The sequence below is a fragment of the Salvelinus alpinus genome, chromosome 39 (assembly GCF_045679555.1).
Source record: "Salvelinus alpinus chromosome 39, SLU_Salpinus.1, whole genome shotgun sequence".
Taxonomy (NCBI): domain Eukaryota; kingdom Metazoa; phylum Chordata; class Actinopteri; order Salmoniformes; family Salmonidae; genus Salvelinus; species Salvelinus alpinus.
In genome coordinates, this window is record NC_092124.1 from 3,274,295 (window position 1) to 3,302,280 (window position 27,986).

Genomic DNA, 27,986 nt, shown 5'->3' on the forward strand with positions numbered 1-27,986 from the left:
ACCTACCCCTTCGTTATCGTTCAGGGGACGGTCTGCTGTACATGAACCGACAAATTGCCTTTCCCCTCTCCCGCTGTATTTCCAGAGCTGATGCTGTAACTACTGTAGCAAATTGGTTGTCTTCTCCCTCGGCAGTAGCGTCCTCCATTCTGTTGTTATGTATGTGAACTGATTGGCTGAGCCGTGGATACAGCCAGTATTGCTCCAAACGTGCATCACTCGTTTGCATACAGCCAGTAGTCATCCAACGCCGAATAGGTAATAACGCCGAAAGGTAACTAGTTTACATCCCTACTACATATCTACCTCAACCTCCATCACTCCAGTATCCATGCACATGTAAATATGGTATTGGAACTGACTTTTTAAAAATATATCCTGTATATGGTATGCTTACTTACTTGTGTCTTTCATATTTCTCGTGTGCTTTTTTTCTTGTAAAACGTTGTCATTGATTATTGTAATGTTGAGTTTTGAGTTTGAAAGGCATTTCGCTGTACTTGTGCATGTGCCATTGAAACTTGAAACTATTCTGAGACGCTCGATACATATGGCCACAGATCAGTCCTGTTGGAAGGAACTGAACCAATTTTGTTGCATTGCATCCCTCAGATCTAGTTCTGCTAATTGAGACAATATGTCTTTGCAACTGTACATACCTGATGTAGCACGCACAACACGTTGTTTCAGTTCACCCACAAGGAAAGAACAAACACACATGATAACATATCTGAGAGGTGGGGAGACTTGACTGCGGCTCCATTGCCATCTGCTACCTTGGCACAGTTACACAGTGTGCTTCAGTGTCCTCGTCTATGATTGGTTGAGATAAGGAACATAGTGTAAACGTCTGCCAATGTCGGTCCTAGACTGGTATTACATTTACAATTTACAATTAAACATGACCATTTCTCACATTAATATACAAGTTTATTAATTCTTGCCATTATTTTTTGTTTGTTTTTCAATAACATGACATTAAATACAGAAGGCACTTACAAAAAACAGTTCAATTATAGACATGTTATTATATAACTATTAACTTATCAATGACTTTTTTTTTTTAAACGTACAGATTGATGAAGGACCAGAGATGACGGCACCCTTTGCCTTTTTACAGTACATCTCATATAAGTGGTAAAATCTACCGCGCAATACAGTAAAAACAGTATTCATCATAATCATCGTTATAATTGTTAATGCCCCTATTATGCTTTTACATGTATAACTTAATCTAAAAAACTTAAAATATAGAAAGCATAAAACAAGTTGTTTATTTTTTTATCACTAGTCAGTGGTTCATTTGTCATTTTTACATGTTAGGCTTTATGGTTTCTTTGTGCAAGTCCTGGTACATCTCTGTAAGACGAGTGGCCTCTCTCTGTCCCGACAGCAATGCACCATGGGTAGTGGAATAGTATTTCCGGTGGGTGGCTTCCCCAGCGAATAACACCTGTAGAGGCTGAAAGGGTAACGAGGAAAGGAAGGGTGAGGAGAGAGGTTGGAAAAAGGAGAGGATAGAGAAGAGATATGATATACAGAAGAATAGAATAGAGAAGGAGATAGGTGGATAGAGGAGAGGGCAGAGATATGATATACAGAAGAATAGAATAGAGAAGGAGATAGGTGGATAGAGGGCAGAGATAGAGAAGAGAGGCGAGAGAAAAAAAAGACAAGATCTAAACAAACCAGTGAATGTCGGCATGACCCAACATATGACATGTGTACTCTATTACTGCCTCCGAGCCATGGGCTGCATCCCAAATGGCCCTCTATACTCTACATAGCACACTACCTTTGACTAGAGCTCTATGGTCCCTGGGCAAAATTTGTGCACTATATAGGGAATAGTGAGCCATTTAGACACAGCCATGGGGAGCTATTTTAGGCTCTAGACAGAGTGTATCTGTCTATATGTAATAAGGCTGCGTGTGACGATCTGTCGCTCTTTTGACGGTAGGGGGATTTCTCAAAGGCCACACTGCTCATTTAGCAGTCTTTAAATGGCCACACACACACAGTAGACACGCGCACGCACACACAGAACCACACACACACACACACACACTAAGATAAGGACACATGCATCAAGTTTCAGGGGCTACGCTGCTGGCCAAGACCCATGATTCATAATCGATCCAACACTAACTGCCATGTCCCTTACTGCCTTATTAGGTGACAGTGATGACACAGGCACTTTGACAACATGCTACGAGTTCCTCCGGTGGCTGTAAACAAGCATCACGCCTCCAAAGACCAATGAAAGTAAAGACATTCTCAATACACTGTCATTAACATGCTGTTCCACAAACAACACTTAGTCATTGGGGAAGGCTTTTCACACTGTAACCCACCGTGGTTGACACATTGCTCCTTGTCACAGCACCTTGGCTAATCAGAGTCATGATCAGTACGGAGAAAATGTTTGGAAACTGAGTGAAACGAGGAGGCACTACCTGAACTTGTCCAATAAAGTTTCCATTCCATTGTACAATGTTTTAAAACGTCTTGCTACGGTGTGCCCTAATTAACACGACTCAGCTGATATACACTACATCCAGTCTGGGTTCAAATACATGCATATTTAACTATGTGTTATTTACAATACTTATTTTCTGTTCGAGTATTTTCAAATAATGTGGCCAAATCAACTTCTTCTATTTGAAGTATTTTTAAGTATTTTCAAATAACTTCCTATGAAATATACAAAACCATTTTCAAACAGCCCTAGGACCAAACAGACCTGGGTTAAAATGCATGGAGTATTTCAAATTTAAAGAAACGTCCTCTCACTGTCAACTGCGTTTATTTTCAGCAAACTTAACATGTGTAAATATTTGTATGAACATAACAAGATTCAACAACTGAGACATAAACTGAACAAGTTCCACAGACATGTGACTAACAGAAATTGAATAATGTGTCCCTGAACAAAGGGGGTGTCAAAATCAAAAGTTAGTCAGTATCTGGTGTGGCCACCAGCTGCATTAAGTACTGCAGTGCATCTCCTCCTCATAGACTGCACCAGATTTGCCAGTTCTTGCTGTGAGATGTTACCCCACTATTCCACCAAGGCACCTGCAAGTTCCCGGACATTTCTGGGGGGAATGGCCCCAGCCCTCACCTTCCGATCCAACAGGTGCCAGGCGTGCTCAATGGGATTGAGATCCGGGCTCTTCGCTGGCCATGGCAGAACACTGACATTCCTGTCTTGCAGGAAATCACGCACAGAACGAGCAGTATGGCTGGTGGCATTGTCATGCTGGAGGGTCATATCAGGATGAGCCTGAAGGAAGGGTACCACATGAGGGAGGAGGATGTCTTCCCTGGAACACACAGCGTTGAGATTGCTTGCAATGACAACAAGCTCAGTGCGATGATGCTGTGACACATCGTCCCAGACCATGATGGACCCTCCACCTCCAAATCAATGTACAGGCCTCGGTGTAACGCTCATTCCTTCGACGATAAACGCAAATCTGACCATCACCCCTGGTGAGACAAAACCCTGACTCATCAGTGAAGAGCACTTTTTGCTAGTCCTGTCTGGTCCAGCGACGGTGGGTTTGTGCCCATAGGCGACGTTGTTGCCGGTGATGTCTGGTGAGGACCTGCCTTACAACAGGCCTACAAGCCCTCAGTCCAGCCTCTCTCAGCCTATTGCGGACAGTTTGAGCACTGGAGGGAGGGATTGTGCATTCCTGATGTAACTCTGGCAGTTGTTGTGGCCATCCTGTACCTGTCCCGCAGGTGTGATGGTCGGATGTACCTATCCTGTGCAGGTGTTGTTAAATGTGGTCTGCCACTGCGAGGACGATCAACTGTCCCATCTTTATTCTGGTGTCAGTAGAAAGGCCTCTTTAGTGTCCTAAGTTTTCATAACTGTGACCTTAATTTCCTACCGTCTGTAAGCTGTTGGTGTCAGAACGACCGTTCCACAAGTGCATGTTCATGAATTGTTTATGGGTCATTGAACAAGCATGGGAAACACTGTTTAAACCCTTTACAATGAAGATCTGTGAAGTTATTCTGATTTTTACAAATTATCTTTGATAGACAGGGTCCTGAAAACGGGACGTTTCTTTTTTTTTGCCGAGTTTAGTATTTTCAAATACAAGCCAATACTTTCCAAGTGTACTTCCAAATGCATTCCAAAACACTTACTTTGAAATGTCTTGAGAAAGTAATTGAAATACCATAAATAGTATTTGAACCCAAGTCTGCATCCAGATCCAGATGTGGTTCTTACCGGAGCCTTGGTGCTCTTGGTGTAAGGCAGGGGCATGGCTAGCTTCTCCACGTCACCCCCACTGGAGCCCACCCGGGTGAAGGAGTAGGAGCCCCGGATGTAAGGGTTACTGCCCCACGACGAGCGCAGGATCCGCCTCGGCTTCGGAATGTTGGGGTTCCCTAAAGGAGGGAGAGAAAGGAACGGTGAGGTGGATGGTGAGGACGGTCAGTCCAATATAAACCCTTTGGATAGACACGGAAACATCAACATCCACGCACACCAACACACGCTCTCTCTCACGCAGTCATGCGCGCGCAAACACACACGCACAAACACAGGCACACCCTCTTTTACAACTCTTCCGCAGGTGGAAATTATCCATTGAAAGCTTCCTAAGGTAATGGCGATGCATGGTGAGTGATCCTCAACCAATCTCCCATAGGTGATCCTCCAACACATCCAATCCAATCTCCTGTATCGGTACTATTAAGCTACGGTCCCTCTGAGGCCATACACACTCACACACTCTAGTCTGTCTGTGATGAATCTGCTTCGTAGGGGATTAAACCGCACTGACCTACATCAGGGGAGTGTGTCAGTCACTTCCTATGGAAGTAAACAATGTGAGGGCAGGAAGCGAGTATTGCTCAGAGCGGAAGGCAGGGTTTGGGGTTTATTGTGTCCGTTGGCTTGGCTGTATAGGGAGGAGTAACTGCAGCGAGGTGTGTATGTGTTTGTGTGTGTGTCCAGGAAAGCCTCTGACGTCATCATTAAGTGATGGTAACCGGGTCGGAGACATACGCTAAGCTTAGACGTGACTCTACTATGACCTATTTGTCAGCTAACTGGCTTGACCAGAGGATAACTTAGTCCTTGAAGGAGGACAACAGTCACTTACTGTCTGCCATAATACCGAGCTTTGTCCACCCATGAGGTGGGACGCATCCCAAATGGCAACCTATTCCCTAGTGCAAGGCCCATCAGACTCTGGTCAAAAGTAGTGGACTCTGCCTGTTTCATTACATTGGTGTCAGAAGTGATCGGACCTTGCATCCACGACAGTGCGTGTGCTTGGCCGGTGAGCGCGTTCCTGTAAGACGTAGAGTCGCAAGCTAGCGCGAGGGCGCGCTCTTTGAAAGGAGGGAGTAGTGTAACAACCCTGGGTTTATAAGCACGGAAATCGACTCTTCTGTTCGAGCATGCTTTTGCGGCACAGTCGATAGCGCGCCGGACTTCGGGCTAGAAGGTCGAGGGTTCGAGACCTGCTCCTTGCTCTTTCATGACACTAATGTAACGGTGACCCTGTCAAAAGTATTTTATGTTCATTCCACAGACACACACCTTTATCTAAACTATTTAAACCAGGACAGCGTTCTTATATCTCTTTTAACCTATTTCCTTTGTCAATATGAAACAGACTGAAGCTATACAGGCTCATCTCTATCAATAGTCATTATTTTCTTCCCGGTGTAGGGCATCCCAAGAACGACTGTGTGGGTCTTGTCTACACTATCATTTACAGTGTTTTCAAGGGAGCAGAACCTTAATATGGCCTTAACGTAAGAGAGCAATATTTCCCGTCTCATGTAGAGACATGTCGAATCGAACAATTGATTTTCTGTCAGGTTTTCTTTTTAAAAAAGGCAGATGAGCCTCGACGAAAGTTACAGCCAATTTCAATTTGCTGCGTCTCTCTGTCATCGTTACTCTTAATAGGGGGCTGTTCGTGGGTGAAAGAGAGAAATGAACAACTTGATCAAGTCGAGCAGCTATGGCATTGACTCACTCATCTCTTCTGTGAGAATATTGGGTCATTCATAAAGTGTGTCTGGGACGCAGACACACAGGCAACTCCTCTACCAACTTCTGTAGGGATCAGCATTTCTTCATCCAATCCTTATTCCACCTATAACGAGCACAGTGACTAAAAATGACCCTGGACCAGTTATTAAGGGATGTACAAGTGTTCAACACCTCCACTCAGACATCTGACTGATTCAGCATCAGCCCCCCAAACCCCCTTCTGGGAAAGGCCATACCTCAAGGCGCGGAATGATGTCACATGATGATGTCATTTCCTGTATCTAATGTATACCTAGAGGCCCACTAGGGCTGAATACGTGGAATTACTCTTCAGTGCGTCACCATGACTCACTGGGAGCACAGTAGTGATGCACCCATTCAGCCCTCAAGGTTACAGTGTGCTCGTAACAGTGCGTGTGATGGGTGTAACAGTATTCCTGCCCTATACTGATGAGTTGAAGCACAGAGCTTGATTCATACTCAGGCCATCATCAGCATTCCCTCACTATCTCAGCGAGTTATTTAGGTCAGTGGTCCTCACTCCATCAAGAACATATGATTTGATTAATCAACCAAGACCTTGAGTAGCTGAAATCTAGTGTTAGTGCAAGACTTGTGCAAAAGCTGCGGTTCGATTCAGAAAACTCTGATTGTTACTGCATATCACACACACAATGTCAACTGACCTATGTCAATGTCACAATGACAAACACACAGACATGCACACTGACCTGTGAAGCGTCGCAGCAGCTTTGTGCAGGTCTCGGCCACCGTCTCGTCGTCGCAGCGCTCCATGAGCAGTGCCTCCTGGCCACAGATCCAGCCGCTCAGCATGTGGCCGTAGCGCTCGGGCGGGTACAGCACGTCAAACGAGCAGATCTTACGGTACCACAGCTCCTCGGGGTAGACCGGCTGCTCCAGCTGCGCCTCGTCCTCCCACACAAACTGGATGCTGTTGCACTCGGGGCTCCAGAAGGGATCGGCGAACTCCAGGAAAATCTTGTCAGTGGTGCTGATGCCGAGCTTCTCGATGGCGAGGACTTTGTCCTCGGGCAGCGAGGGTGAGAAGAGCGCCTCATGGCGGTTCTTGAGGACGCCGAGCGAGGCGGTTACGATCACGTGGTCGGCGGGGAGCGACTCGAGGTCCTCGCACTCTACGCTGACGGGGTACGCGTGACCCGGATTGGGGTTGGGCTCACCATGGCAACGCCGGTCGTCGTTATGGTCGCCGTCGTCGTGCCGATTGTTGTTGTCGCCATGGGCGATCTCCTCCTGTTGCTGGGCGGAGTAGTTCCAGTGGACGCAGCGGACGGGTTTCCCCAGGCGCATCATGCGGGACGGAATGTCCTGCGCCAAGAGGTCCACGATCTTCATGAAGCCTCCCGGGATGACGTGGTGGGCCCCGGGGATCTCCGTCCACTCGCCGAACTCACTCAGCGAGACCTCATCCATGCTGGGGGACGAGCTCTCACAACTCTCCACCTTGGGAACGACACACATTCAAACAAACAAAGTCAGTTTGACTCCAGATCAAATTGAGCTCCTTTATCAGCTGCTCTCACAACTCTCCGCCTCTTTCCATCACTCAATCAACTCAATCAGAGAATCAGTCAAATGTATTTGAGCTCTTTTTAATATCCCAGCCTAGAAGCCCAGAGAGCAAGCAGCAGAACAGTTGAAAAACTCCTTGGATGGAAGAAACCTAAAGAGGAAGCAGACACTGGCTTTACCCGTATAGAAACACAGGCAAATAAGTCAATGTTCAATTCTGGTCAAATGTATCTACTTTGTTTCAAGTAGATTTTCTTTCAGTTACTCTTTGATTGGCTAAAACTCCTTATTGAATTGAGGCCAAATGAACCTCCTCTATCAAAGTGCTACTTAGTCCAAGTTGAATGACCTATTTATTGGCCATTACGCCTTATTAAACTTTCGTTGGGATATCGTTTTATGGCTCAAGTCTATGAACCCAATCGTTTGTTTACCTAACTGGAGTGACATTAGGATGTCATCTGTAGCCTCAACAATAGAGCCTAACGTTTCCCTGAGGAAAAGTTTTAATCGTGGCCTTAGCTGCCACTAAAGGAAACTTTTGACATCAGGGGATACATCCTAAGTGTCACATTATTCCCTAGATAGTGCATAGGGTTTTGGTCAATGGTAATATGGTGCCATTTGGGATGTAGCCCAAATGTGCCGGCGGACCAGGAAATTAATTTAATAAATATACAAACATAATAAGGCTTGCAATAGCTACATTTCCTGAGGTAAATTGTTGGATGCCCTGCTGTACCACAGTTGGCTCAAGGTGTAATAAAAAGGGCGTCCATTTTGTTGTCCGCTGTGTTTCTATTTCATTAGCAAACTGACTTTTAAGTGATCAACACTAATTTGAATCCAATGAGTCATTGGGTATAATTACAAGGAGCAAGGATCACCGATGGAGCAATAACATTAACAAGCTAATTAAGCTATTGCTAACATAAACAAGATAATGTAGCTATAGCTAACAGCAATGCCAACATTAGCATTTGGCGATGTAAGTCAGAGTTTTACATTTGATTTCCTGATCTGCTTGTTCAGTTGAGTCAGAAAACATGCCGTAAACTCTTGTATTGTGTGAAACTAAACATAGCAGGAGCATCACACGTGCTACTTCAGTCATTTATCAGCGTATAAAGAACTGTTTAGAATCAGAACAGTGAGAGAGGCCATAGACGTGCACCAATTCTCTCCAGAGATGAGTGATTCAGAATACAGCACTGTAGAAAGATTCCGTGGCGATTTTTTAAAACGTTTTTTCTTGCAACACAGAGCAAACTTACATACCGAGAAGGAAACCATTATTTGCTCTAGCTTATTGGATTTGCATGTTTGTCTAGGCTTATCACTGCATTCCAACCATATAGCTCTAGCATCTTGTATAGTCTCTTAGAAGGACCCCCCACCCTCCACAAACACACACACACACACCTTGAGGTACTGCTGGAGCATGGACAGCTTGAGTCTCTTGGTGCTCTCCGAGTCGTCGGGGTCCAGCATGATCTTCTTGCGCACCACGTCCCTCGTGAACACTCCAACGCTGTTCTGGCTTTCAGCACACACAGGCTTCCCACTCTGGAAAAACTCCTGAGTCAGCTCGTACACCTAGGGAGGAGAGGGGTAGAGGGGAGAGAAATGTGAGTTTGATGGCCATGGTATAAGCAGTAATGAATGTGCAGAGGATCTGCATCCCAAATGGCACCCTATTCCCTTTATAGGGCACTACTTTTGACCGTGGCAAATAGGGCTCTGGTCGAAAAGGTTTGTTGCCAGGGTTTGTCTGGGTGCCAGTCTGTTTTCATTCTGGTTCTACACTGGACAACCCAGAGTTTCATAGACAGGCAGTATTTTGCTACCACCTTATCCAACAGCCAAGCAATCCAAAATAGCGTAGAGTGTTCCTTCTACTGTGGCTATAACGGAGTCTGAACATTCAGAATCTACTGGGGTGCTTCTAAAACTTTAAAGGGGCAATCTGTAAGGTGATCGCTTTGTGATGGCTTTGTTTGTAAGTCGCTCTGGATAAGAGCGTCTGCTAAATGACTTAAATGTAAATGTTTGAATGCCAAATTTGCCCTTGAAAGGGTGCAGCCAGGAGAGAATGTATAACATCATTTAACACCTTGGCATGGCTACATGGGAGGGTGGAACTTAGAACATTATTCAACAACGGATCGTTTTGAATTTTTCAACACTTTCTTCCGAGGTCCGTGACTTCTACAGTACAGGATATATAGCAACATGCATGACAGAGCTTCTTTATCCAAAGCACACACCTCTTTTAGAAGGAACTGCCCGCTCATTGCACAATAGGGGGAGCATCATTGTGTAGGAGAGGTCACACAGTGAAGGGGGTAGCACTATATCTATTGGTATTTACATGTCATTTACTAGGAAATTATGTTGTTTTAATGAATACTTTCTGGTACTTAGTTCCAACAATTCAACACAATTGGCAATGACCTGGTACCAATTGGTGCCCGTTTTAAAAACAAACAAGTCATTCATAGATTATTACTGTGCACCATTTCACATGTAATTTCTCAGTAAATACCTGGGATGACGCCAAATGGTAGCCTATTCCATATTTAGTGCACTACTTTTGACACATAGGGCTCTGGTCAAAAGTAGTGCAGTATAGGCAATATGGTGCCCTTTGGGATGCAGCCCTAGCCGTTTCTGTGCCGTGAAATAAAGTGCAACGGTGAAGGTGTCTTATTTAAATAAGTTAAACAGTGAGCTGAAAAAAAAAGAGGCAGGAGGGAACTGGAGCTGAGCCGTCAGTCAGTCACGAGACTGGTGATCGCCCGGGGGCCATTCCTAGGGAGTGCCGGGTTACAACAGTTAGACACCACTGGCACTGGGAAATAAGATCTATGGTAGGCTACCGCAAAGTAGCCGAAAGGCGCCCGTCTATTCAATAGCCTGTGGGTTTTCTGCCCAAGTATGAGGGTGATGGGGGTAGGCTAACACAGAATATCTTTGGTTGACACAGCACCAAACCTAAAAAAATTGTGTTTTTCAAGGACGCTATTCAAGGACCCAAAGTCACGGTTGATACAGTATTGTCACGGATCCCCCCCCCCCCCGGTACTGCTGCTCATTCCGTTCACCAGCTCCGGAGGTCTACGTTGCGGCCTTCTAGGCATCACCGAACTGGATCATTACCACCAACCCCGGACTGTCTTGTCTCATTAAGCACACCTGGTTCCCATTCCCCCTGATTAGTATGTGTATATATGTGCCCTCTGTTCCCCATTGTCCTTGTCAATCATTGTCCTAGGTCCGTTGGTCTTGTGAGTACCTATGCTCGGTTTTATTTCTGTTTTTTCATTATTATTTAGAGGTTTACACATCGCTCTTTTGTTTTGGGTAGAGAATTTAAAAACCCTATTACTTATTCCTGCGCATGTCTCCCATCCTTATGCAACGTGATAAGTATAAATACATGTGTCATGTAGGGGTGTGAACGTTTAAACGTTAAAAGTTTAAATAAAATTGGGATATTTAACTTTAACTATGAAACAGAAAGCATGTTTTGGAACGTGGCAACAGCTTTTTTTTATAACAACAACAAAACAAAAATTTAGCAGACACTCTTATCCAGAGCAATTAGGGTTAAGTTTCATGCTCGAGGGCACAGACAGATTTTTCACCTCAGGGATTCGAACTAGCAACCTCTCAGTTACTGGCCCAACCTCTTAACCGCTAGGCTCCCTGCCGCCCTTTACACTTAGATAGTGGCTATCTAGAACCTAAAAAGGGTTTTTCACCTGTCCCCATAGGATAACCCTTTGAAGAACCCTTTTTGGTTCCAGGTAGAACCCTTTTGGGTTCCATGTAGAACCGTTTCCACAGAGGAAAAGGGTTGCCCGTAGAACTAAAAGGGTGTTCTTATGGGGACAGCTGAAGAACTCTTTTGGAACCTTTTTTTCTAAGAGTGTAGCCTAAACATCCTTATAAGCGCCAAGTGTGCTTGATAAATAGTGAAAATCAGCACAAAAGCAATGAATGGCATTATAATGAATAAGCGCCGATATGACAATAGTAAAAAATAGTAAATTATTGTCAGGTCTTGCTTACATGGTGTGTGTCTTAACGCAATTGCATCAGTTGGAGCATGTCCATGTCACTTAAACAACGAAAGCTGGTGAGCGCGTTACTGATGTTGTTTTTTGCTTGAGGGCCTGCTCTCTCAGTGATTAAATTTTGTGCTGATAATTGTCCCGTAGCATTATCACTGGCTTGTTCTATCCAAACGGTGCAGTCCCTTCCTCTCTCCTGTCTCACCGTTTCATTTGGTGGTGGCTCGGGCACCTGCTCAGTGCGCACCGTTCAAGCTTTGTGCTTAGGCAACTCAGACAGTGGGAAGAAATGAATCATGACATCTCTGATGATTATTCTTCTGATTCTGAGCCTCAGCCTGAACGTACTGTACACCGCCGAGGACTAAGCACAAAAAAGCTAGAACGGTGAGCACTGAGCAGGTGTCCGAGCAACCACCAAATGAAACGGTGTGGATATATAGAAACAAAGTGGCGCCAACAGAGAGGGCTGCCTCGCTTCTAGTCCTTAGGAAACTTCGCAGTATTTTGCTTTTTTATGTATTATTTCTTACATTGTTTGCCCAGAAAATCTTAAGTGTTATTACATACAGCCGGGAAGAACAATTACATATCAGAGGAGCGTCAACTTACCAGCACTTCGACCAGAAATATGACTTTCCCGAAGTGGATCCTTTGTCCGAACTACCCAAGGCATTTTGACCTAATTCCAGAGGCTGACTCAAAACAATGCCGCCACAGAAGAGGTAGACGGAGCGGTCTTCTGGTCATACTTCGAAGGCGCGCAGAACATCCACCGCTTCTGAGTATATTACTCACTGAGTATATTACTCACATGTCCAGTCTCTAGATAACAAGGTAAATGAAATTAGGGCAAGGGTTGCTATCCAGAGAGACATCAGGGATTGTACCATACTCTCTCGTGATATGCTGTCGGAGTCGATACAGCCACCTGGATTCTTTGTATGTCGCGCCGACAAGAATAAACATATCTCAGGGAAGATGGGTGGGGTTGTATATTTCATGATTAACAACTCATGGTGTAATTTTTCTACTTTTTATTTAACTAGGCAAGTCGGTTAAGAACAAATTCTTATTGACAAAGACGGCCTACCCCGGCCAAATGCGGACGGCACTGGGCCAATTGTGCGCCGCCCTATGGGACTCACAATCACAGCCGGATGTGACTCAGCTTGGAATCAAACCAGAGACTGTAGTGATGCCTCTTGCACTGAGATGCAGTGCCTTAGACCGCTGCGCCACTCGGGAGCCCCCTAAACATAAAGGAATTCAAGTCCTTTTGTTCACCTGACTTAGAATTCCTCAATCAAACGCGGACCATATTATCTCCCAAGAGAATTCTCCTCGGTTAATGTCACAGCCGTGTATATCCCCCCCTCAAGCCGATACTACGACGGCCCTCAAGGAACTTCTCTGGACTTTATGCAAACTGGAAACCATATATCCTGAGGATGCATTTATTGTAGCTGGGGATTGTAACAAAGCAAATTTGAGAACAAGGCTACCTAAATTATATCAGCATATTGACTGTAGTACGCATGCTGGCATAACTCAGGATCACTGCTACTCTAACTTCCGCAATGCATACAAGGCCCTCCCCTGCCCTCCTTTTGGCAAATCTGACCACGACTCCATTTTGCTCCTCCCTTCCTATAGACAGAAACTCAAACAGGATGTACCCGTGTTAAGAACTATTCAACGCTGGTCTGACCAATCGGAATCCACGCTTCAAGATTGTTTGATCACGCGGGCTGGGACATGTTCCAGGTAGCCTTAAAGAATAATATTGACATATACGCTGATTCAGTGAGTGAGTTTATAAGGAAGTGCAGTCAGAGCCAGACCAGCTGGCTGCTGTGTTTACAGACATATTCAATCTCTCCCTATCCCAGTCTGCTGTCCCCACATGCTTCAAGATGGCCACCATTGTTCCTGTACCAAAGAAAGCAAAGGTAACTGAACTAAATGACTACCGTCCCGTAGCACTCACTTCCGTCATCATGAAGTGCTTTGACAGGCTAGTCAAGGATCATATCACCTCCACCTTACCTGTCACCCTAGACCCACTTCAATTTGTTTACCGCCCCAATAGGTCCACAGACAATGCAATTGCCATAACACTGCCCTATCCCATCTGGACAAGAGGAATACCTATGTAAGAATGCTGTTCATTGACTATAGCTCAGCATTCAACACCATAGTACCCTCCAAGCTCATGATTAAGCTTGAGGCCCTGGATCTCAACCCCACCATTGCAATTGGGTCCTGGACTTTCTGACAGGCCGTCAACCTCAGGAGGCTAAATCATTTTTGTCACCTAAAACGCTCACAAACCTTTACAGAGATAGCCTGCAAAGTTCTGTCATACTTTCCAGGTCTATGCCCAAACAGTTCGAACTTCTAATTTTAAAAATTAATCTCTCCAGAAATAAGTCTCTCACTGTTGCCGCCTGCTACCGACCCCCCTCAGCTCCCAGCTGTGCCCTGGACACCATCTGTGAATTGATCGCTCCCCATCTAGCTTCAGAGTTTGTTCTGTTAGGTGACCTAAACTGGGATATGCTTAACACCCCGGCAGTCCTACAATCCAAGCTTGATGCCCTCAATCTCACACAAATCATCAAGGAACCCACCAGGTACAACCCTAAATCCGTAAACATGGGCACCCTAATAGACATTATCCTGACCAACCTGCCCTCCAAATACACCTCTGCTGTCTTCAATCAAGATCTCAGCGATCACTGCCTCATTGCCTGTATCCGCCACGGGTCCGCGGTCAAACGACCACCCCTCATCACTGTCAAACGCTCCCTAAAACACTTCTGCGAGCAGGCCTTTCTAATCGACCTGGCCCGGGTACCCTGGAAGGATATTGACCTCATCCCGTCAGTTGAGGATGCCTGGTCATTCTTTAAAAGTTACTTCCTCACCATATTAGACAAGCATGCTCCGTTCAAAAAATGCAGAACCAAGAACAGATATAGCCCTTGGTTCACTCCAGACCTGACTGCCCTCGACCAGCACAAAAACATCCTGTGGCGAACTGCAATAGCATCGAAGAGCCCCCGCGATATGCAACTGTTCAGGGAAGTCAGGAACCAATACACGCAGTCAGTCAGGAAAGCAAAGGCCAGCTTTTTCAAGCAGAAATTTGCATCCTGTAGCTCTAACTCCAAAAAGTTCTGGGATACTGTAAAGTCCATGGAGAACAAGAGCACCTCCTCCCAGCTGCCCACTGCACTGAGGCTAGGTAACACGGTCACCACCGATAAATCCGTGATAATCGAAGACTTCAACAAGCATTTCTCAATGGCTGGCCATGCCTTCCTCCTGGCGACTCCAACCTTGGCCAACAGCCCCGCCCCCCCCCGCTGCTACTCGCCCAAGCCTCCCCAGCTTCTCCTTTACCCAAATCCAGATAGCAGATGTTCTGAAAGAGCTGGAAAACCTGGACCCATACAAATCAGCTGGGCTTGACAATCTGGACCCCCTATTTCTGAAACTGTCCGCCGCCATTGTCGCACCACCTATTACCAGCCTGTTCAACCTCTCCTTCGTATCATCTGAGATCCCCAAGGATTGGAAAGCTGCCGCGGTCATCCCCCTCTTCAAAGGGGGAGACACCCTGGACCCAAACTGTTACAGACCTATATCCATCCTGCCCTGCCTATCTAAGGTCTTCGAAAGCCAAGTCAACAAACAGATCACTGACCATCTCGAATCCCACCGTACCTTCTCCGCTGTGCAATCCGGTTTCCGAGCCGGTCACGGGTGCACCTCAGCCACGCTCAAGGTACTAAACGATATCATAACCGCCATCGATAAAAGACATTACTGTGCAGCCGTCTTCATCGACCTGGCCAAGGCTTTCGACTCTGTCAATCACCATATTCTTATCGGCAGACTCAGTAGCCTCGGTTTTTCTAATGACTGCCTTGCCTGGTTCACCAACTACTTTGCAGACAGAGTTCAGTGTGTCAAATCGGAGGGCATGCTGTCCGGTCCTCTGGCAGTCTCTATGGGGGTACCACAGGGTTCAATTCTCGGGCCGACTCTTTTCTCTGTATACATCAATGATGTTGCTCTTGCTGCGGGCGATTCCCTGATCCACCTCTACGCAGACGACACCATTCTATATACTTCCGGCCCTTCCTTGGACACTGTGCTATCTAACCTCCAAACGAGCTTCAATGCCATACAACACTCCTTCCGTGGCCTCCAACTGCTCTTAAACGCTAGTAAAACAAAATGCATGCTTTTCAACCGTTCGCTGCCTGCACCCGCACGCCCGACTAGCATCACCACCCTGGACGGTTCCGACCTAGAATATGTGGACATCTATAAGTACCTAGGTGTCTGGCTAGACTGCAAACTCTCCTTCCAGACTCATATCAAACATCTCCAATCCAAAATCAAATCAAGAATCGGCTTTCTATTCCGCAACAAAGCCTCCTTCACTCACGCCGCCAAACTTACCCTAGTAAAACTGACTATCCTACCGATCCTCGACTTCGGCGATGTCATCTACAAAATAGCTTCCAATACTCTACTCAGCAAACTGGATGCAGTTTATCACAGTGCCATTCGTTTTGTTACTAAAGCACCTTATACGACCCACCACTGCGACCTGTATGCCCTAGTCGGCTGGCCCTCGCTACATGTTCGTCGTCAGACCCACTGGCTCCAGGTCATCTACAAGGCTATGCTAGGTAAAGTGCCGCCTTATCTCAGTTCACTGGTCACGATGGCTACACCCACCCGCAGCACGCGCTCCAGCAGGTGTATCTCACTGATCATCCCTAAAGCCAAAACCTCATTTGGACGCCTTTCCTTCCAGTTCTCTGCTGCCTGCGACTGGAACGAATTGCAAAAATCTCTGAAGTTGGAGACTTTTATCTCCCTCAACAACTTTAAAAATCTGCTATCCGAGCAGCTAACCGATCGCTGCAGCTGTACATAGTCCATCTGTAAACTACCCACCCAATTTACCTACCTCACCCCCCATACTGCTTTTATTTATTTACTTTTCTGCTCTTTTGCACTCCAGTATCTCTTCTTGCACATGATCATCTGATGATTTATCACTCCAGTGTTAATCTGCTAAATTGTTATTATTCGATTTATTGCCTACCTCATGCCTTTTGCACACATTGTATATAGATTCTCTTTTTTTTTCTTTTCTACCATGTTATTGACTTGTTTATTGTTTACTCCATGTGTAACTCTGTGTTGTCTGTTCACACTGCTATGCTTTATCTTGGCCAGGTCGCAGTTGCAAATGAGAACTTGTTCTCAACTAGCCTACCTGGTTAAATAAAGGTGAAATAAAAATTAAAAAAAACAGATGCACAATTGAGAGCATCCTGCCGCCTGGTACGGCAACTGCACCGCCCACAACCGCAAGGCTCTCCAGCGGGTGGTGCGGTCTGCACAACGCATCACCGGGGGCAAACTAACTGCCCTCCAGGACACCTACAGCACCCAATGTTACAGGAAGGCCAAAAAGATAATCAAGGACAACAACCACCCGAGCCACTGCCTGTTCACCCAGCCACCATCCAGAAGGAGAGTTCAGTACAGGTGCATCAAAACTGGGACCGAAAGACTGAAAAACAGATTCTCTCTCAAGGCCATCAGATTGTTAAACAGCCATCACTAACACAGAGAGTCTGCTGCCTACAGACAGACTTGAAATCATTGGCTACTTTAATAAATGGAGCTCTTGTCACTTTAATAATGCCACTTTAATAATGTTTACATATCTTGCATTACTCATCTCATCTCGTATTTTATACCATATATTGCATCTTGCCTATGCCGCTCTGTCATTGCTCATCCATATATGTATTCCTTTACTTACAGTAGATTTGTGTGTATTAGGTAGTTGTTGTGGAATTTGTTAGATTACATGTTAGATATTGCTGCACTGTCGGAACTAGAAGCACAAGCATTTCGCTACACTCGCTACACTTTGTGACCAAGTTCAGTTACCTATTTGCTCGATATCTAAGACGTGCTTTTAGATCCAGAAAATCAACAACTAAAAGGAAGAATTTTTCACTTCTCTCATTAACTTCTCAAACCCCAAACCCTGGTCTGCCGAGCGCGTTCTCGGAAGCCAGGCAATGTTGCGCCTCTGGGTTTAGAAACTCTGCGTTATTACCGTGTATCATTCCTGTTCGTACAGTGTGTTCTTAAAGGAATGGGCGCTGCTGTGGAGAACGCTGTGTTAAGGTGGACAATAGAGAAAGTGCTTCTGTATTCAAGTGCCTTGAAATAGTTCCAGTTCCATAAGCGTTCCGAACAACCGAAGTCACCACGAGCTCGATTACACCTCTTTCTGGCCCACCCAATGAGAATCCTTTAAAAAACTGACTGGTACGTGTTCTCTATTGGTGCTTGCAACACTTATGGAACGGAACTATTGCGAGAATTACTCAGGAACACAGACAAAGGGAAGTGTGTAGAAAGCGCCCCCCCTTTCCTCTGCACTGTGTCTAATTACACAGATCTGAATGGTAGTGGGGGGGGGGAAGCCAATGTTGTGTGAGTAACACAACGCTCTGAGGTAGCTGAACAGGGAATGACACGCTTCACTGGACCATGGTGAGTTTCCCTGCACACCTGTATTAAACACACCTTTGCATACGAGCCACTGTGTACGTAAAGTATCTACATTCAGTCACGGGTGGCTCCCTTCATGTGCACACATCAGTGGTAATCTGGACACACACACACACACATCACACCTCCCACACACCGCTCTACCCTCACCTCATTGTAGAGGTCACTGAACTCCTCGACCAGGTCCTTGGGGATCCTGGTACCGCTGTTGGTCTGGTAGTGGGCCACGCCGTTCTTGGTGTACAGGCTGATGCGGCCCACGCTGCGCTCGCCGTCCGTGGTGTGCTCCAGCAGCCCATTGTCCTCTGCCAGGTGGTACACCGGGTTCCCGTTAGCGCCATGGATCCAGGTGGCTCCGAGCTCCAAAGTCGTTTGTCCTGGAACAGATAGAGGAGAATAAGATGAAGAAGAATGTAGTCCTCTCTTTAGCTCAGTTGGTAGAGCATGGTGTTTGCAATGCTCGGATAGTGGGTTCGATTCCTGGGACCATACATACAAAAGTAAGCTTTGGCAAAAATAATCTGCTAAATGGCATATAAATATATAATAGACTTAGTCTCTGTCCCAATATGAAGCAATGTTTTGGCATAGCAAGTAGTGGAGATATTGGGACAGGCCTAGGCTCTGGTGCAATATATAGGGAAAGAACTTGATTGTGTCAGTTCATTTGGGCATAAGTTGAATGGAATTTGAATTTAATTAAATAAAACAGAGAAATGAGAACAGGAAGTTGTTTTAATTGAATGGAAATGAAAGGAACTGCAATTAGAGGGAGTCAATTCAATGAATGTGACTGCAGTCTACAGGACATTTTGAAGAGGCCACAACCACCTACTCGAGATACTTGTTATTGAAACGACTTCATAGAGAATGAGGAACAGGAATAAATATATACTTTTTAAAATATTGAATTAAAGCCATGTGTGGCAATGGGAGTAATCTTCTAACTTGTTCACCTCAAAAGGGGATTTCGCAGGACTAAACACACATCCATCCGAGAGATAAAGACAAATTCCCCAATCACATTTCACATTCTGAATTGGGAAACGCTTAATTGGGCTTTGCAAAGCACACATTCTGATCCAGTGTTATTTTGGGAAGGCTTTTAGCATTAGCACTGATAGCGTAGCCCCATAGAGAATAGACGGGGGCACTTTTTTGACAGCTAGATGTGAGTGCGGGGGGGAAACAACCTGATGATTACACACACAGACATGTCGAATATCTCTGTAAGTGAGGTTTGGACCTTTCAGCTTACCGAAAATGTAAAGTATTTAAGAAACAAAACACCCCATTGAGTCATAACCCATGAAATTCCAAGGTCTGGTTTAGCATAATTTCCAACGTGTTGTTTCCTCACTCACTCTGTGTGTTTGTACAGTAAGGTTCACAGCATCATTTCTTACCGTGCTGAATGCTTTGAACTCTCCCTCCGACGCGGTCTGACGCCTCTAGGACTGTGACATCCGTGAAGCCGCTTTCCAGGAGGCTCTTGGTAGCTGCGAGACCGGCCAAGCCCGCGCCGATCACTACTATTCGAGGCTGTCGACGAGTGCGTAGGTCTCTACTAAGGGGGTCATCAGTGCTGTCTGAAGATATTTCACAACTTTGCATGCCGTCCAAGCTCCTCTTCTAGGGGGTCTGAGGGGGAAGCAGAAACAGAGAAGCCAGTAGTTAAAAACAAGGAGAGCCTTGGGTGGTCCAAAGCGCTGACTTTGGAACCAATACCGCTGCCAGCACGGGTTCGAATCGGACTCCTTGCTCTCTCATTCTTCCTCACTGTCCTTTCCAATAAACATGAATGGAATGGGACCGCACACAAAAAAATGAAAACAAGCAAGTCAGTTTCCCTCAGGCAAGATGAGGACAGAAAGTATCTTTTCACACGGGGGAAAATAGCATCGTTGCGTATCAGTGGGTACTCGATTGAGTGTTTTCAGTTCAAAGTAAAGGCCTCCGGACAAAGGAATGTACACAAACCCTCTTTCAGATCAAATACCCGTTATGACATCAATCCATTCCGGAAATAGAATTTCATCACGCTTTCCTAAGTATGCATACTTTGAGTGTGAAAGGGGAACAGGTTCATCGCGTTATTAAAACAGGTTTTGCTATTTTGTGACCTAGTGTGGCCTAGCTGTCTAAGCCACTGTCTCTGGAAAACACACATATCCTAGACCTTTCTATCTACCCTAGACCTTAAAACACCTTACCGTTACATGGCTAACAAGTAGCTGTGCTGTGTAGTGGGGGCGTATTATATTTAAGCAATAAGGCCCGAGGAGGTGTAGTATATGGCCAATATACCATGGCTAAGGGCTGTTCTTATGCACGACGCAATGGGCCTGTATATTAGCCATATACCACAAACCCCCGAGGTGCCTTATTGCTATTATAAAAACTGGTTACCAACGTAATTAGAGCAGTAAAAAATAAATGTTTTGCCATACCCGTGGTATACAGTCTTGAACCACTCAGTTTATCATAACGTACAGACAACTGTGTCTGAGGAAACAAATGCAAAAGGGAGCATATTTAAAGCGCATCTCGCTGATCCCATTATACTAATCTAATAGTCTCAAAACAAAACGCTAAGCAACACCAAATGAACGAGGCCCATTCGGATCCTTAATTGACTGTTTTGGTGGCGACAGGGTATTGCAGGGTTGAAATGTCGAGGTGAAGCGAAACACGTTTTTCCTCACAGACTTCCTTCCACCTCTCTCATTGATGTAGTGTGTGTATACGCAAGTGAGCTGAAGTGCTGTACCCCCAGCACCTTGCCAAATGGAAAATACGCACATTTGACACAAAGCAGGCAGCGGAAGAAAGGACACAGGAGAAGAAGAGAGAGAAAGAAAGAGGGGAAGGGGGAGGTGGTAAGAGTCGGATGGAAAGGAAAAAGATGAAGAGGGGATGGAAGGATCAGGGAGGAAAATGCATTTATGAAGCAGACTAAACAGAGTAGTAACATGGTCCATTTTCCCCATCTTTCAATTGTTGCATCCCTGAGAGCACCCCCCCCCCCCCCCCCCCCCCCCAGAGGTGAGACCATATGCTACCTTCAGTTCCTACATGTGACGCTCTCCACTCCCCTCTCCCCCACAAAACCTCCCCGCTCTGTCACCATGGCAACGCTGCCGCACATGGAAATGCTGTGGTACCATACTGAGAAACGTCTCGCACTCACACAAGAAAAAGGCGGTTTCTCCGGGAATCAGGGTCAAGTGGTCAAACCGGTTCAGTGAGTCCGTGAGTCCGGTTACCCGTCTATTTAGAACTGCAGCTCCGAAGCCAAAACAACAAACCAATTTGAGTACACTTACTACCACCCAGACCAAAATGTGGATTATAAACTGGTGCGGTTTCAGCCTTGAATGCTGATTGGCTGAAAGCTGTGGTATATCAGACCGTATACAATGGGTATGACAAAACTTTTTTTTTTTATTGCTTTAATTACGTTGGTAACCAGTTTATCATAGCAATAAGGCACCTCGGGTGTTTGTGGTATATTGCCAATATACCACGGCTAAGGGCTGTAACTAGGCACTCCGCGTTGCCATAGTATAATGGCCATATACCACACCCTCTCGGGCCTTATTGCTTAATCATATCACATGCGGTGTAGAGACTCTGGGAACTAACTGTCTCTTTACACTATGTGCCATGGGCAATGTGCCATGGGTAATGTGCCATGGGTAAGACGTCTCTTCGAAACCGGTTTCAAACTAGCCGTGTGTAATAAGGCTTGAATAGAGTACACAGTGGGTGTGTTTACACAGGCATTTTTTCACAAATTTGTCTTTTGACTAATCAGATCAGCTCTGAAAAAGATCTGATGTAAAAAGATCTGATGTGATTGGTCGAAAGACCAATTAGTGGGAAAAATATCAGAATTGGGCTGCCTGTGTAAACGGAGCCTAAATATCTCAGGAGAGTTAGACACCAACATTACAGGCACCAACTGCAGTGTGGATCATATTCAAAATGCTGTACAGACTATGGGAACTAATATAGTTCACAGTATGTCGCAGAAAGGTTAGATACATTTCAAGCACAAGCAGCAGTGATTGCAACACTAGAAGTACAGAACCTTCTTCCCAGCTGTGTTCACCTTTAACCTCACAGCTGTCTGCATCACAAGACTGAGAGTGTTGAGTAGTGGGAAATTATAATAGTAGCGGGCTGAGAAGGAAGCAAAACATGTCAGGACAAGTCCTAGCTGGCTAGACCATTCAATGATTCTGTGTGCGTCCCAAATGGCACCATATTACCTATATAGTGCACTACGTAGGGAATAGGGTTCCATTTGGGATGTATCCTCTTTCTGCATCTGTTTCATAGCACTTTACAAAGGTCAAAAGTAGTGTAATACATAGGGAATAGGGTGTCATTTGGGATGTGTTCTCTGTCTGCATCGATTTCTTCACATTCATTGTCTGTGATGCCTTAACTGGAATATTCACACGATCCTGAAAAGTGCTGATCATATCTCAATTAACTCTATCAACAAAGTTGTGGTATTTGTCACAGATGACGAAAAAAAAACATAATGCTGTGAAATGACTTATTATTTCAGAATGGATTCTCATTTGGCATAGCAATGGCGGTTTCTAAGTATATAGGCCATGTTTAGGAACAGAGGAATAGTCTTGTGGCCTTGAGGCATGGAACGAATAGCCAACCGAGCAGCAAGGGGGGGGGGGGGGGGGCCTCATCAGCAAGAATTGAGTGGCTACACACACATACTGTAATATCCCTCTGTTTGAGCAGGCTAAACTAGCTAGCTGCATTAGCTAGCTATGTAAGTGAATCTCTCCCCTCCTCCCTCATTTTGGAATAAATGTATTTGTTCAAAACTGTCTTTTTCTCTCTTTGAGTCAACGACTCACCAAATGTTATGCACTGTAGTGCTAGCTAGCTGTAGCTGATGCTTTCAGAAAATAGATTCATTCTCTGATCCTTTGATGGGGTGGAAAACATGTCAGTTCATGCTGCAAGAGCTCTGATAGGTTGGAAGATGTCTTCCGGAAGTTGTCATAATTACCGTGTAAGTCTATTGGAGGGGGTGAGAACCATGAGCCTCCTATGTTTTGTATTGAAGTCAATGTACCCAGAGGAGGCCCGAAGCTAGCTGTCCTCCGGCTACAACATGGTGCTACCCTACAGAGTGCTGTTGAGGCTACTGTAGACCTTCATTGCAAAACACTGTTTTAATAAATTATTTGGTGACGTGTATATATTTAGTTCAGTTTTATCTAAAAAGTTTCACTGTTTTAATGAAATTCACTGAGGATGGTCCTCCCCTTCCTCCTCTGAGGAGCCTCCACTGGTACACACACAAACACACACACAAATAATACTCCCGATAATGACGATCCTAATTATGACAACATTCATCCATTTCTTTGGGCTAATAGGCATCCCCGGGTCACCTCAGAACTGAAACGATGGTGGAGTTGTGCCTGCGGGCTGAGGAAACAATTAAAATGTATTTTTACTGCTCATGATTGTCTTTTTCAATCCTTCCTTCTGTCACATATTAATCTATTTGAAATGTTGACACACACCAACACTTATGCTTTTCTCATTTGTAGTGCAGCTTGTTTCATGGACAAAAAAAAAATACAAAAATAAGTTGTTTAAATGTAATTGAAATGAGAGGTAATGGGGGATGAAATGGACCTCTTGCTAAGTTCAGGCAGACACATGTAAGATAAGCCACGAGCACACCGTGGGCCTCTGTGAGGATACAGCGGGGTGTGATGTCTCAGTGACCTTATTGTAGGTCACTGAGACATTTCCTGTTGACCCGGGAGGAGGACCCACAGTGGCACTCACCCAAGGCCGATAAAGTAAAGGCGTCCGCACGCTTCCCAGCCGAAACAGCTCAGAAGAGTTTGTGCATATATTATGACGACATTGTGACATTTTTCTTCGTTTTTGACACGGCATTTTGTCTAGAGGCCAGCCAGAGTTTGGAGCTGAAGTCTACGCCCCCGTCCGTCGGTGATCGGTCAACAGTAGGGATTCTTCAATAAAGTCTTTGTCGTCATTCAACGAGAGACGACTCATTTTGATGCACATCTTTTCATTGATAACTACGGCATCAAACATCTTAGTTTGGAGCTGAAGTCTACGCCCCCGTCCGTCGGTGATCGGTCAATAAAGTCTTTGTCGTCATTCAACGAGAGACGACTCATTTTCATTGATAACTACGGTATCAAACATCTTAGTTAGATAAGAAGAAAAAAATTGGCCACTAAGATCTCCTGATTAACTCGGACTATTCTGAGGAAGTGTATACTGGCTAAAGACGCCTCAAAATTAACAAACACTACTATTTCCGCTTTTTTCTACATTTTTTCAAATAACCAACTCATCATCATGCTTTGATTACTTGATACAGCTGTGTAGTCCTAGGGCAAAAACCAAAATGTCCACCCAGGAAAGGGCCCTGGGTTAGGCTGTCATTTGGCCATCAAAATGGTGAGATACCGACAGTCTTAAAATAATGACAAGATGTGGATATCTTTTTTGTTATTAGTGTTAAGGCAGAGTCCTCAATCGGTGTTAGGGCCCCTTCTCATCAAGTGAGAGGAAATAGAAGGAAAACGATTAAGCAAACAACGTTTCCCTTTGTTCCTTCCCCATACCCACAACACAAGGTGACACGTCTAAACAAGCAAAGTACCCATACTCATCCTTAAGACTACAGGCACTCTACAGAGGCATAGCGGTTCAGAGGTCGCTGGTTCAAAACCCTGAGGCGGAAAGGTGGAAAAATCTGCAGTTCTGCCCTTGAGCAAGGCAGTTAACCCCCAACAACAACTGCTCCCTTGAGTGCCGTGGACATTGATTAAGCCAGCCCCCCCCCCCCCGCACCTCTGATTCAGAGAGGTGGGCTTAAATACGGAAGACACATTTCAGTTGAATGCATTCAGTGTGCAACCGACTAGGTATCCCCTTTCCCAGAGGCTAGAAGGGCCTGTGACTATGTAATAAATGGGACACAGAGAGTCCCAAATAGCGCACTACTTAGGGCCCTGGTCAAAAGTAGTGCACTGTATTGGGAATAGGGTGCCATTTGGGACAAACTGTTAGTGGGCCCTGGATTCCATCAGTGATTCTGAAGAAAGATTACAATCAGAAAGGAAGGCAATGACAGAAAAGCCTGCTCGTGATATATGCTTCTCCAAAGCTGTATTCCTGCATCCACATTTACTTGGGAAGCAATTTGTGATCCGTATGCAAGCACTACCATAAATCACTGTGTAAAAATGGCATAACACGCACACTCAGCCTTACTTTCTGAATCACAGGAGAGCAAAAAGATATTGAACGTCCCAGAACAGTGTATTTACAGTGTTGCATATACAGTAAAGCAGCCTACTGTAGTTCTATTACAGTAATACTATGATTTTACTACAAAACAGCTGTATGATTTGCAGAGAGAGGATCACAGAATGGGGTTGCTGTTTCCCAGGTCACATACACTCTCTGTCACACACACACACACGTGTGCATGTACACACCCACACACACACCTCTCTCTCTCTCTCTCCTTGGACCTAGACATAGAGCCGCTGTGATTCTATTATCCCTGGCTGGTTAACGCACTCGCCACATGTCACCACTCCTCTCTCACCCGTCATGCCGCAGCATGCAGATTAAGGGGGGCTGGACCCGGGGTGGGGAACTCTACAACGTGTGACCTAGAAAATGAGCAACCTAGCCTACATTTGACTGACGTCGCTCGAGTTCTCTTTCCCGGGGCAGGCCAGGGCATAAAAGGGACTGTAAGGTTAAAAAATAAGTCTGCCCGTCATTTGTTGAGTTGTAAAGGCCACCACAACACCCTTTTCCTTCCCAAATACCAGCCTTCCTAAAACACACACACACACCATTCCTCCATCCATCTCCTCATCTGCACTTCAGTCCACTCCACAGCTGCTTTCATGCCATATCCGACAACCCTGGAACATCTCTGGTCTGGATCAAACCCCTAGTGTGCACTACAGTGCTTGCTAGCGTGGCAACATGACATCTCACTTCCTCAAAACCTCAGACATCAAAAAGGACAAGAGCACTCTAGCCTTAGGGGCCCGGGCCCCGTGCCAGACAGGCCCCAGAAATTCCACACCTCTCTCCCAGCTCCGGTGTTCCAGAGCTGGGATGCTAGGGCTAGGGGACGGCCTCTGGCTGGCAGTGCTAGAACTGCTGCTTGGGTGTCATCCATTCTGGAGCCGTATAAACAGGAGTGTGGTGCTCCTAGGACTAGAGTGGCAATGCCAAAGGTAAGCAGCAGTTAAACGGGTACCGCCCGCCAGGGGAACAGGTTGGAATGCGCTCCTTCACAGCAGTATTCATTAGTGTACACCATACCAAAACACTTTGCAACCGAAAACTAAAATGAGTGTTTCTTATTGGACAAATTCAGATTAGTCCCCTCCCGATTTCAGTCTGTTTTCTTACATTTGGTGCCTAGTGAAGACCCAGGTTGCAATAAACTCATTCACAAGCAAAAAGGGCAGGGTCAGGAAGGGAAGGGAGATTATCAAGTCAGGTGGTGCACAATGGACAGTAGTGCCTTTTGAAAAGGTTGAAAACAAAGAGCGGTAATTCTGAATGGTGAAGATATGTGGATACCCCTGACAGCATTGAGTCCAGACAGATCATATTATTTACCTTACGTAATGATAATACTTCACTTGATTTCTAGAACAAGGGTATTACACCTTCAGGCAATGTGCATATGCTGGTAATTATTCATGCATAAACTAGTGGAATTTCGCAAGAACAGATGTAGTTATTTTTTTCCATCTATTTTCTTATTCGTTGGGTTACAGATAAGGGGCTGGGATTTAATCGAATTACAATAACAATGTAAAACAAGTCAATTGAATTAAATTATATTCCATTCCATTAATATTCAATTCATAAAAAATTAAGAGGGATAAATAATACAGGCAAGATAGAGACGGAAAGAGAGAGAAAATGTAATTGAAATGATCTCAAGTTCATTTTGCTGACCACAGAGAAAGTAGCCTTGAGTTCCAGACAGGCTATGCACGGCTATGTGTATCTCATCCTCTGCCACGTAATAGTCAAAGTGGCAACAGACCACAGTTGGAAACAAAGAAGAACGACTAGTTATTTTCCTGTGAGATATCCTGACTCACTGTAACCATTCAATGGGGAGAAATATCTAGTCAAATCGGAATAGAAAATACAATAGAATACACATTTTACACAGAATGGAACTTAGGCTATAGCCATAATGTTTTGAAGATCTAAACGCATAATTTTACAACGCGATGTGAATAATCGAATTACGATCATTTGCGTTATATTTTATTGGCCTAATACAGCGGCACATAATTCAACATTTGGCATAAATACACTTGCCTACAACAAGTACACACCGTAGCCTACTGACATCTGCAGCTCGGCTGTTTACTTCTTTGCTGTCCACAATGTTGATGAATATTATAACCTGCGACAAATGGCGATGTTTTACCTTCTAGGAAACAAGCTTGATTTCAGGAGGCGCTCATTACCTGACTCCGTTAGTCTTCAGTTTTAAACGTGAGAATTCTCCTCTTTTCCTTTGTGTTTTCCTCGTACCCGGCTCCGCTTTGTATTTATATGTGCCTATAAACCAGAAGCAGCCAGTTCCCTGTTGCCGCTGCCTCCCTGCT

General features: G+C 45.2%; 1 protein-coding gene across 2 annotated transcripts; it reads right to left on the bottom strand.

The window, feature by feature from the left end:
• Positions 1-908: 908 nt before the first annotated feature.
• LOC139566645 (spermine oxidase-like) lies at positions 909-27,971 on the bottom strand. Of its 2 annotated transcripts, none has more exons than XM_071387894.1 (7): positions 27,846-27,971; positions 19,692-19,926; positions 18,436-18,662; positions 9,008-9,181; positions 6,766-7,516; positions 4,250-4,410; positions 909-1,462 (listed from the first exon to the last, which is right to left on the bottom strand). In XM_071387894.1, the coding sequence occupies exons 2-7, from the start codon at positions 19,897-19,899 to the stop codon at positions 1,313-1,315; spliced, it is 1,671 nt and encodes a 556-aa protein (XP_071243995.1). In that variant the 5' UTR covers positions 19,900-19,926; positions 27,846-27,971; the 3' UTR covers positions 909-1,312. The 2 variants fall into 2 exon arrangements, with proteins under 2 accessions (XP_071243995.1, XP_071243996.1); XM_071387895.1 differs by having other exon boundaries at positions 27,711-27,906.
• Positions 27,972-27,986: the final 15 nt, after the last annotated feature.

Bases quoted from the DNA above. Each gene is read 5' to 3' on its own strand.
- LOC139566645 (XM_071387894.1), bottom strand. From the start codon at position 19,899: ATGCAAAGTTGTGAAATATCTTCAGACAGCACTGATGACCCCCTTAGT. The intron at 7,517-9,007 runs GTGTGTGTGTGT...GTCGTTCCCAAG, and splicing joins TGCTCCAGCAGTACCTCAAG to GTGGAGAGTTGTGAGAGCTC. The intron at 1,463-4,249 runs GTAAGAACCACA...TTACCCTTTCAG, and splicing joins CCAAGAGCACCAAGGCTCCG to CCTCTACAGGTGTTATTCGC.